Source organism: Podarcis pityusensis, assembly GCF_964106645.2.
Source record: "Podarcis pityusensis genome assembly, chromosome: 7".
Classification (NCBI taxonomy): Eukaryota; Metazoa; Chordata; class Lepidosauria; order Squamata; family Lacertidae; genus Podarcis; species Podarcis pityusensis.
In genome coordinates, this window is record NC_138031.1 from 50,664,450 (window position 1) to 50,676,924 (window position 12,475).

The following is a 12,475-nucleotide window of genomic DNA, read 5'->3' on the forward strand; positions in this document are numbered from 1 at the left end:
AAGTGCTCCTGGGAAATTTCCCTAGCATTGGGTACAGTTGTTAAGACACTAAGCGGAATCATACAGATTTCTCTCAGCGCTAAAAAGAAATAAACATGGGTCAAACACAGTCCTCATATTCTTTAAAGAGCTCAAGTTTTTCCTATGAGAAAATAACCGACAGAGCTGTGAAATCAGCATGTGTGAATTAAACCTGACTTTCAGAGCTTTCAGGAGCAGTGGGAAACATTTTGAAACGCTGCTCGTTGTACCCTTAGTTTTTGGGGGTGTAAGGAGCAGTGTGAAGCACTGTTCGAAACTCCCATTGTTCTAAGTGCATTTTGCAACATGGAATTTCATTCATGTGAGCAGTTTCTGAGCTCTGGGCGCAGTACTGCACCTAAAATTTCAGATTAAAACTGCAGAGTGGAAGAAAAGGAGGACCTTTTTCTGGTTCCCCACTTCTAGCTACCTTCTGAAGACTGGAGAAGAGACCCTCTTAAGAATATTAGGAGGGTGGGCAGGGGAAGGACTAGACCATGTGAAAAATGAACATAATATTTTAGCTGCAGTTCATTCATTTTCAGCTTTGTATTCTTGTTATAAAAAAAGCACACCTAGACATTCTGTTGTTGCGCCCATAACCTAGGTTTAAGGTGCCATTTCGCTCCTAGCTTTCATATCTCAGTTTCTAACACTAGTGTGAAGCTGCTTGCATGGGGCTTTCACATAGACCATCACAGACACAGTTGATGGTGCTGGTTAAGGACAGCAAAAAGCTGGAAAAGTTGGGAAAGCTGAAAAAGAGGAAGGGCTGCTCTGATTGTGGACTGCTTGACCCTTTTGCTCTTCCCTCCATTGCAGCATCTGCCTAGCCAAAAGAAGTCCTTTCCCTGCTTAGCATTTGCATTTTGAAAGCTCCACTGCTTGAAGCTTTCTTCTGTATTCAGAGACAGACTGCACACATTTCTCTCCCCTGTGGCAGTGCTCTCTCAGCATATCAGTACAGATACCTGGGAGAGCTATATATAAATGCCCTAAGATACACTAGTGTATCAAACAGAACAAACACTTTTACAAGTTCTTACCTCTGTTTCTGGACAGCGTAAATGTTCTGATTTACCTGAAATTAAAAACAAAAAAGAGTTATTTTCACCTTTTAAAAATAAACAATCAATTCCAAAAACAAGATTAGAAAAGATTAGAAAAAAATCTGATGCATCCTCTTTCCCCATGTAGACTACAACTCCCATCATCCATGGACTATTACATTTCCCTGTTCATTGCATATTGCAGATGACCAGAGAAGGAGGTGATCCTTTCACTTTGTACACGTACTTAGGAAGAGAAGAAGCTGTGTTGCTTCTTTCTTCCTGAGAACTCTGTGCAAAGCAAAAATCTTCAGGGATTGTGGTAAATGGGAATACTATTCCTTTCACTCCATACAGGTGCTACATGGAAGCGAGGAAATGCACTGGGGTGGAATGTACACATATATTAAAAACGTACACATATACACACATATAAAAACGCTCACCATTGCCATCCTGTATCACATTGTATATTGCATTTAAAACACACTTAAAATGTTTTATTCAGAGCTGTATAGTTGAGTCTCCAGGACTCTTCCTTTCTCAGATGGCCTATGTGAATTGATCATTTTACGCTTCTGTACTTTCTACCTCTAATCCACTGCTGGAGGAAGATGGAGCAAGGATCTGGGCCCTGGTTGTACATGCACTGTTCATGGTGAGGCTTAATTGCTACTGGTGAACTGCTATATACATTTTTAAAATCTTAAATCTGCCACTCAATGAAATCTGAACAAGTATTTGTCTGTTCCATGAAATATATACAATCCCCCAAGAAAGTTTCTCTTTCTTAAGATAAGCATCTTAACAAACAACAAAGGTGTTCCCCTCTCATTGTCTGAGTTTCCCAGTAACTCAGAAAAAAATGTTCTCACAAACTCATTGGGAGAGAAAATAACATTATGAAAATGTCTTCTACTGAATCAGATAATGTGATGCATATTTATACCTCCTCCATCCTGCACATGCATAACTTAACCTGACACAAGCAAATAACCCTGGAAGCAATAAGCTGTGCACAATTTGATTGACAAGTTAGCCAGTATTTCACAACCTTCATTTTATTCTGCTTTTGAATAAATAAATATTAACAAAATTGTTACCAAAAAAATCAGCCTTAAAAAGGGATAGACAAATTTTGATTGGCCTTAGTAGCCAGCTAAAATACATGCTGGCCCTGGCCTCAGAGGGGTGGAGTCTGGTATCTGATGCCATGCTGAACGTCTGAAGCAAGGATCTCCAAAGCTCAGCACAAAACTAGCAACAACCTTCGCCTCACAGCTTCCGCAGCTCCATGCTGAGAAGAAGTACGGCAGACAGTCTATATCATGCTACAAACCACTCTCTGAAGTGTTGCACCATATGTAAGATCATGAACTTGCACTGTCATCCCCAAGCTGAAGCTAGGTTAGGGTCTCGTTGCTTCTTCCTCTGCCTGTCTCTGCAATAGCCACCTCCCCACTTTTATTGATTATGAAACTTTTAGTCATCTCTTACTGCAATACATTCAGGATGCCATGTATGAATGATTCCTCCTTTTATTCTCACAAAAAAGTACGTACTAAAATATTCTAAATGTTATTCTCCTTGGATATTTTTATTAAAAGATTAAAGATTTATACAATCTGAAGATGGACAGTGTATTTGCACAAAACCATGTGAGGTAGGTTAGGCTAAGAAATGATTTGCCAGAAGTCAGAGAGCTTGTCAAGGTTCACCACTCTATCCATGTTGGAATGGGATGCAGTGGTGGATGACAGCAACACCTCATTATCAAGGCTGAAAGGAACTGTGAAGGGAGGAGGTTCATATGTTCAGCACCAGCTGCTGGTCTAAAAGGAGGATGACAAATTAGGAGTCACAAAGATCCACTTAGGTGGATGGGAAGTGAGCATACTTTGTGCACAAGAAGGGGCTATCTTCATGATGAACAGATTTGCAGACTTCATTAAATCCAGATATTAAAAAATGTTTTTAAAATACAACTTTAAAGTCTGGCTTGTCAAGTTCTTCAGCATGCTCCAATTCTAGCCATGCTTTTATTTCCCCCACTTTTCAGGAAGTTATGACAGTATATGTCTAACATTTTGCCCTGCTGACTTTGAAGACTTGACACTTAACTGAGTCATACAAATCTATGACTCAATTTCAACAGAAGTTCTTGTAAAGAATACAGACACTGGCCTCTCCCACTTTCCTTCCTCATTCACACTTTCCAAGGCTCCTCTCTATATATTGAAAACATGCATTAACTGGAATCACACATTCACTGATTTCTTTAACCATGGGGCAATCACTCCCACATCTCCCTTATGAGATAAACAGGGTATAAGGTGCATTCCTCTTATATTCATTAAACTGCCACCACTTCCCTTTTTATTGTCAAGCAGGGAAGCACTTAAGAGCTGCTGTAATTTATCTGAGGGTAGAGAAATGGTATTAGCAAGCCCTCTGGATTGACCAGGCAATTCTAGCCATGCTTGGAACAATCTCCTTATCCTCCTTTAGACATTCAACTCCTTTTCTATTCAAAGGTTCCTGTGGCACATTAAATACTAACCAATTTATTTTGGCATAAGCTTTCATAGGTTAAAGTCTATTTTACCAAATGCATTTAAAGATGTTTTAAAGATAAATTGTTTCAAAGATATTTTTAAGATGTTTTATCACTTGTGTGTTTTTTGCCCCAGACTCCTTTGGAAAGGCAGGATATAAATTTAATAAATACATGTATAATCCTCAGCTGCCAATTGAGGATTACACTTCCTGAATCTGATGAAGTGGATTTGAATTAACCAAAGTTTGATACATGAATTTGTTAGGTGTTAAGGTGTCACAAGACTCTGCTGTTTGAGAAAAGAGGTCATCTACTTCAAATGTGTTACAATATTCTAGATAAAATAAAAATACACAAAATGCCAGGATAAAACTTAAGACATAAAACTCAATTATCATTGCCTCCCCCCAAAGCACCCTGAAGCAATAAAAAACATTCAGACTGTAGCTCCAGAAGCTCTGGCCAGCTTTTAGTTATAATTACGGGCTTTAGATTTAGCTCTGTAATATTATCTGAGAGTGCTGCAGTCTACCCTTTCAAACTCCATTACATAAAAAGAGACTCAACAATTGAAGTCTAGTACTCATGAGTTTGTAAAGCTCTATCTGAACAGTGGTACTTCAGCCTGTGGATGGTAACTGACATGACTGATTGCTCCTTCATACAAATTCTCTGCACACAGGAAACTAGATTTCAGGAGGAAAGGCTGTAGCCTGACATGCTACCTGACTATGTGGATATATATTTTTATTTATATTATATGGGGGAATGTTCAATCCTGTGAGCCTCCCATTGAAACCTAAAGCAGTAAAACCCTGGCACACCTTTGCCACCTCAGTGAGAACTAGGGCTAATATTCAAAGTAATGTTAAATCAACCCAAAAAATCACTTTACATCTCAGTGCTCAAGTGGGTGTGTACCTTGTTAAGGAAATAAAATCATATTTCATTATAAACAAAACTCAACAATAGATGGCTTTTTGCTCATTAATGACAGCTAGAAAAGCAGGCTAGAAGAAAGAATTAAGAGAAACCAGCCTTGCACATATATTTTCCCTGTAAGAAGACTGCATAATATGTTCTTACTGTGCCCTAAGATATTAACAATAAAATAATTAGTATATTTGAACAATGAACTACAGGGTGTACCACGTATGAATGACAGCCACTGTTAATCTTATAACTTTTTCATCAAACGTTCAGTAAAGGAATAAAACCCCTACTAAATTAGTAAACCTTAGAACCCTGAAATTTCTTGATTTCTGTCTCTAATGTATTTTCTAAACTTTCAAGAGAATAATACAGTATTAAGCCCTTGAAAAATCACAACATGTAGCCTCATATACAGGTGCTCCTCTTATCCTAGCAAACAATTTATCTTGAAAGTCATACTTGGAGAAGGAAAGCATTTTGGCTGCTTTAAGAATCTGATCTCAACTGAAAAAAGAGATCACGTAAAAAAGAATTATGGAAATGCCAGCTTTTGTGTTGACTATAAAACTACATGTTTCTAGTGCCCAAAACAACAGGCATAAGATCAGCCTTCATAGAAGTAAGTGAAAGGAAAAGTTTTGACTGGTATTTGTTCCACTGTGATTTTAATTGTTATTAAGTTTAGAGCAAGAGTTATTGAACTTCATCTTAAGCCTAGTAGGTTACATAGCACATTCTGCTTCATTCAGCCAACTAGTCTAGAAGACTTTGTACCTCACTCTTGAACCAATAACAGACATAAGTAGATTCAATAAAAAGGGAAGGACTACACATACGTGCCTTATGACACGCTTGAGGTTTCTCCAGAAAAAGCACTATCCAGCAGCAAAATACAAGCACATACTTAACCATATACACCACACTTAATCAGTATTCCAATTCTGTGCCAATCAAGATAGAAACTGAGCCAATAAATGTCACTGAGAAGCCCATGCCTCCTTAAAACAAATCTAGTGACTTAGAGAAGTATCACTCAATTAAAGCTGCAATCCCTTACACACCAGAAGTAAGTCTCACTGAAAACTATATTGAGCTTACTGCTGAATAAACAAATATGATTGCTCTATAAAAAGCCTTCATTTACTAAATGATAATCGCTCCTAAACACACTGTAAGAACTATCAAGTTGTAATTTCATCCACATAATTGTTATGAGTTGTAGATTTTTTAAAAAAAATGTATTAAGGTATCAAATGTTTAATAATATTTATAGAAAAACTAGCATGTCAAACAGTCTTTAAAATGCTAGTTTATTTTCCTGTATAATTACTTTCTAGCAAACAATAGGTCCATTCTCCATCTTGAGACACTGCAGTTTTATCCACATTATTTTTAGACTTTCGTATTTAATGCAAGGTCCTTATTTACAACCGAACTAGCACTCTAATTCAAGTCACTGGAACAATTCTGTTCTTCGGGTATACTGATATGATTAATAATAATAATAATAATTTTATTTATACCTCACCCATCTGGCTGGGTTTCCCCATATATAGGGCAGGGCAATGTCATTAATGTTACCTTGGGAAGTTTCAATTCTTTTATTCTATGAACACAACTTTAAATGAATATTTTCAATGTATCTGAAGCTCCTAACAGGAGTGTCACCCAGGCATATTATCCTCCGTACTAAAGCATTCAAGTAGGCCAATTCACTCAATCTGATTTTACATTTTTCTTTGCTACTCATTCTGTGGCTCCTGGAGATTACCAAACAATGTGTACCTGAACATTTTAATCCTTCTGTACTTCTGCATACCCCTTGTTTCTTGGAGCATGTTGAGAACACCCTCATTTCTCAGTATCCCTTTTTGGCACCAGTCCTATCAGCAGTCACCACCTGAATTCGCTGTTGTGGGGAACGGGTAGACCCCCTCACACAAGGTACGGAGCTGCACAACAAGGAGAGCTAAATGAGGCCTTCTAGGATTTACCCCAGCCACATTCGTCAGGGCTCCACACCCTCTTCAAGTGCTATTGTCTGTCTCAAATGAGTTTTTAAATTGTACTAGTGACTCTTGCTTGCATGGATAGAGAAGGGTATGTATAGAAACTTCTGACTTTGCATTTCTAGAGTGTAGCTTGCTATATCAAAGTAAGTAGCACATCCAATTCCCTACCCACTTTGTAACTCTGTTCGATCACAGTCATGTGGCCTCTGGCAAGCTGCCCAAGAAGCAATGTGGCCCTCAGCCTGGAGAATGTATCTAGCCCACCCTTTCCTATCAAAAGTGTTCTTATTAAAGAGTCCTTCCAACCAATCATGCCCTAACCTCCAAGAAGCTGCTAACAGGGGGTTTGCAGCACATTACATTCCACCCCCAGTTTCTCATTTTTCTTTTCTAACTGACACTCAATGTCCTGCAGCTACTGAGAATGCTCAGTCCTCATTGGTCTACTTTGGAGGGTTGCCCCCTTCAGTATTTTTCTTCTGCAAACTTCAGGGTTCCTCCAGGTATGTTTCATCTCTTTCTCAATGGCTCCAAGCCTGTCAGCGCTTTCCGTTCAATTTCTGTTAGAGGCAGTGAAGAATACCAAGGTTTGCACTTTATTATTAGTTAACTGATTTGTATTTTAGCATAATTGAATCTAGCACATTTTGATTTGAACCTCATTGGTAGTTTACTAGAGTAATGAATTTTATATACACTTGCAAACCTAGGTTTGAAAGATGAGATGGAGAAATTCCTTCCCTTGGAGGTTCAAAGACAGTTGGAACTGGATATAAGCTTTTAAGCAGGGTGGGCATGATAAAGACAAGTAAACATGAGAAAGAGAAGTAAATTGGGTCCAATTTCTTTACCATATTTGAAGGGCAATGTTATTCCAGATCACAGTTTCTAATAATTCTGAGTTTTATTACATTATCTTGCAGTTTGCATTATAGCATAGCTTGCTTGTATGCTGCATTTAATTTATTTACTTAACAGCATTTGCCTTCATCCACCCACTTCGTTTGCGGAATGTTATGACCCAACTGATAGCCATTCACTAAAGAAGATTAAATCTATCTGATCTTCAAATTCCTTCCAGTAATAACATGCTCCACATTTTCATCAGGTTAAGCAAAACCATAGAATTGTAGAGTTGGAAGGGACCACGAGGGTCATCTAGTCCAACCCTCTTCATTGCAGGTATCTTTTGCCCAACATAGGGCTCAAACTCACAACCCTGAGATTAAGGGTCTCATGCTCTACCAAATGAGCCCAGTCATGGCAGTTAGACATCCATATAAGAGCTGTCTTACATATGCTTACTCAAAAGTAAGTACCATTGTATTCATACAGGAAAATGAGCACAGGAATGCAACCTAAATCAAAGTCTATGGCATTTGCTGTTTCCTTAGCTTAGATGACATAATGGCAGATTGTATCCTCTTTCACAGTCTTAAACAAAACTTGAACTTTCCCTACCAAAAGTTGTCAAATTCTCATAATACTCAAGAGTTTGTGTCTGCTTCCTTTCTTGTTAACAAAGGCCATGATCAAGTTGCAGTTACAGGCAACTACTGTCCCTTGACAGGGTTGTACATCTCCAGTGGAGAAAAAAAGATGCAGCTTTATGAGGCCCAGATAATCAGCATGGTATGAATACGCACTTGCTTCTGCACATAGATCTCCTTTACAAGATCATGATACATTTCTAATGTTAGTTTAACAAATGAAAACATATATGTACAGTGGTACCTCTAGATATAAAAGGAGATCCGTTCCGGAGCCCTGTTCGCATCTGGAGGTAAACGTAACTAGCGACGGCACATCTGCGTGCACGCGCGTCGCATTTCGCCGCTTCTGCGCATGACGTCATTTTGAGCGTCCGCGCATGCGCAAGTGGCGAAACCCGGAAGTAACGCGCTCCGTTACTTCCGGGTTGCTGCGGAGCGCAACTCAAACGTGCTCAACTCGAAGCATATTTAACCCGAGGTATGACTGTACTGAAATAGGGACCTTAGAGATGTTTATTCTAATGGATATAAGGTATAATTTTAAATGATCTACCTGTCAGTGTTAACCCTTACTCATGCACTTAAAAATAATCTGTCATAGTCTAAAATATGTGGGATTAACAGATCAAAGGAAACCATCAGAGAGGTTTTTCCCTCTCAGCAACATTGGAATGTTTCCAAGAGATAAATTATGACAGCCAACATGCTCTGTAAGTGCAAACATGGCTATTGTTTTGCCCCACATCAACTGAGAGCTTATTATCCAGATAATTAGCCCAAGCCACTTCATGGTGGCAGCAGCTCTGTACATGCTACACCATTGGGCAGACACAGTGTGTGATGAGGGCTGACAACAAAGTATGGCACTAAGACTACTTATGCTGTTCTAGAAAGTAGTTTATGTTTTCCTGAAGATAGGCAGCTGGCAGGGGAAGGTTCTGCGCTCCTCACTTCTATATGCTTCTTGTCACCTCCTTTGGAACCCTTCTCACCACCGTCTTAGGAACCCACAAGTAGGAAATGCTACAATAAACAGTAAAAGTCAACTTAACAATGCCATGACAGATGAGTCATGTTGCTGTGTGTGGACTCAGAGCAGGTGGCTGCTCTGACGGTCTCAGCTGAAAACCTAAACATACCACATCTCTGTTATTATAAACCCTTCCTCCCTACAGCAGTGTGAAAAAGCTATGCTATTTGCAAGTACAAAACCTAATATTCAGCTGAGAGTATGTCATATGCTGTGCCCTTGCCCTCATTTGGGGAATAAGAAGTGTTACAATAATATAAGATAAAGGGATAAAAAGGTAAAAGACATTGAGTGATATCTAACGAAGTCATAGTCAAGGGCCTTCTCAGTGGTTGCTCCCAGACTTTGGAACTTCCTTCTTATTGCAGCCAGGTGAAGACTTTCTTGTTCCAATAGTATTTGGGAACTGACTCCTTTTAGGGGAAGGGCTGGTACTGTGGTGTTTTCATTATGATCTGTATCTTTAATAGATCATATATAGATAAATATATTAATATTTAAATGTTTTTTAATTATTGCTTTCCCCCATTTTTAGCTGTTTCTGTTTTAGCTGTAAGCTGCCTTGAGTCTCTGTCAGGGAAAAAGGCAGGATAAAATAAATATAATAATAGTAATAATACTCAAGAGTAAACCCACTGAAATTAATTTACTTATCCATTAGTTTAAATGAGTTTACTCTGAGTATTACTAGCATTGGATTTCATCCATTATCTTTATTTCACAAATCATAGCCAGTATTAAGAGTGTTCAAATACAGAGTGTTTCTGTCTGCAGGCAAACAAACAAAAAAACATTTTGCAAAATACCACTCATGCTTGTTGTTTGTTATGTTGAGGTTAAAACCTGTCTAGGAACTGCATTCTGACATGGAACTAACTCTGTGTCCTGGCATATGGGAGTACAAAATATCCTTCGACAGTGACATAAAATAATTCTGCACATAAAGGTTTCCTATTCCTCAGCCAGTATAAAAAGTCTGTCTAGTATTTGCTGTAGAATTCAAGAATTCATTACTGTGTTCTGAAGGAGATTATGGAGTACTCAACAATGAGCGTCATGCCAACATTAAACTCTACAATAGGTTATCCTATTGTTCTTCTTACAACAACGAAATAAACAAATTTCATATGATGTCCTATTTTTAAAATCAAATTACCACCATTTGAAGTCTTATTACTTCAACTCTTGTTTTATTATGTTCACTAAACAATACGCAGCAAATGCAGGATCTGTACAATGCATGCTATGTGTCACTTTTCATATGTATTGTTTCTTTGACTGCACAGTCAAATGACAGGTACAATCTGTTTGCTGCTAGAATGAGTTTATAGAGCTGACTTTGAAAAGTGGTTTACTGCGTTAATTTGGGTTTTTTTTAAAGTATGTTTGAGGTAACTAGTATAATAAGAGATTTTGAAGGCACGTGCTAAGACATGTAAGGCAAAGATAATATGGTGTTACATTAGTCATGGACATAAAGTGTGTATTATATATAACTGCTTAATCTGTTTAACATATTTTTCCTAAGTACATAAGAGGAATTCATAACGTCACATTTTATTTCCTGTGTTAATCATATGATTGATTAGTTGCAGTCTTCAGTAAACGGGAACATCAAACCAATGTTATAAAAAGTATGTATTTCCACTTGCTTGTTTCCTATACATTTTTCACGTGGATGTGTATAGAACACACTGATATCACTGGAATTTACTCCCAAATAAGTTAGCATAAGATTGCAGCCTTGTTTTGGAATTAAAAAGGAACACAAAACAAAGGCACAAAGCCAACAGACATTAAACCTCCTGGTAGCAACATGCCTAGGTTCTGACAGCTGCTTTCTTTGTTTTGCTTTGCAGTGCCCTCCCCCAATCCCTCATGCTGACCTACATGAGTAGCTTTGCATCATTTTATTTTCCACAGGCTTTCTCCAAGCAGGAGCAAAGGAAAAAAGGTGCTGGAGGAGCTCTAGTAAATAAACAGGCACACAGCCTCGGTATTTCAGAAACCGTGTATCAGTATTTAATATAGTCACCCATGCTGCAGTGCCAAACAAGGGCAATGAAACAGGAAGGATGTTTTTGTTAGGTGCTCTATCCAAAAATGAAACGTCTCATGCCCAAACCAAGACATCCTTTCAGGTACAATTAAGCTACCCTGCAGTCTCCCAACTACTTGCCTATACACCAGCCATAATGCAGCATTTAAAAGACAGAAAATATTACTGATCATATAAGAACTCTAGATTTCAGCACGACAGAGAGAAGAAAAACATTCGCAGCGAAGCGGGAGGGGTTGGGGGGAGGGAAGGGATTATCAGAAAATGGTAACTAGCAAGCTCTTCATACAAACGCCGTCGTTTCTGGGGAAGATGGGGCAGTTGTATAAACAAGACGAAACAGAGGCGTTTTTGTTGCTGTGGGTGCGGGAGGAGCGCGCGCGAGAATGTCGCCGACCTGAGGCAGCTAAGAAGAGGAGGAGGAGGCAGCCCTGAAATCCATGGGGAAGAAGCAGTGCTAAGTGATGGAGAAATGGTGGAGGAAATCCTCGCCGTGCAATTGCATTACTGGGGGATGTATGCAGCCTCCCGGGAGCGGGAGACGACGGAAGGGGGGAAAGTGTGTGGGGGGGGGGAGGCGTTGCTAGGGGGAAAGATTCACCCCCCACAGAAAGAAAACAAGGCTGAAAACAGCGCGCGAAGGGCACCCCCAGTACCCTTCTGGGGCCCAAGGGAGCCTCAAGAGCGCGGAGAGCGCGGGGCTCAGCGGCGGCCCTTGCCCCGGAGCTTTACCTGCTGCCGGCGGGCTCCGAGCACGGTCGCCCAGCGTGACGGCTCCGTCCTTCCAGATGCGGATGTCGGCGGGGCTCTCCACCCTGCGGCTGGGAGACTCCCCGCGGCGGCCTCGGGAGCGGAGGGAACCGCAGCACTGGTAGCAGACGGCCCACGCCTGCTCCTCGTTGATGGGCTGGTTGTAGAGCCGCAGGATCTCCTCCAGAGACAGCGCGTCCCGCATCGCCAGCGCCGCCGCCAGAGACCGGCCTTCGTCGTCGTCGCCGCCGCCGTCTCTGCGGCCGGAGGTGCCCGGCAAGGGCTCGTCGCTTCCCGCGGCCCCGCCGTGAGCCATTCCCTCTGCGGGGAGCCGAATGATAATAACAACGGAAAGGAGATGACCGGCCGCGCTCGCTGCCCTCTTCGTCCTCTGCCTTCGCCGCCTCGCTTCGCTTCACCTCAGCTGCTGCTGCTGCTGCTGCTGCTGCCGCCGCGGCTGCCCGTTGCCCGCCGCCTTCATGTTCTTCTCCCCGCACCCCTCCCCCCGCTTCCCTCAATAAATAAGAAAGCGCGTGAGCCGCCCCAGTCACCGGCGAGGAAGGCAGGCAGG

At 40.7% G+C, this 12,475-nt stretch overlaps 1 protein-coding gene across 6 annotated transcripts in view; it reads right to left on the reverse strand.

Moving 5' to 3' along the window:
• The window catches only part of SPIRE1 (spire type actin nucleation factor 1), an 80,364-nt gene extending 67,993 nt beyond the window's left edge, over positions 1-12,371 (reverse strand). For 3 of the 6 annotated variants that reach the window (XM_081014179.1, XM_081014177.1, XM_081014175.1), the window contains exons 1-2: positions 11,887-12,369; positions 1,068-1,102 (exon numbers count right to left, since the gene is read on the reverse strand). In XM_081014179.1, coding sequence (XP_080870305.1) covers positions 1,068-1,102; positions 11,887-12,220 — 369 coding nt within the window. In that variant the 5' untranslated portion in view covers positions 12,221-12,369. Of the gene's footprint in view, positions 1-1,067; positions 1,103-11,886 lie in introns of all 6 variants that reach the window. The other 3 variants (XM_081014178.1, XM_081014174.1, XM_081014176.1) reach the window with 2 other exon arrangements.
• Between the last annotated feature and the right edge of the window lie 104 nt (positions 12,372-12,475).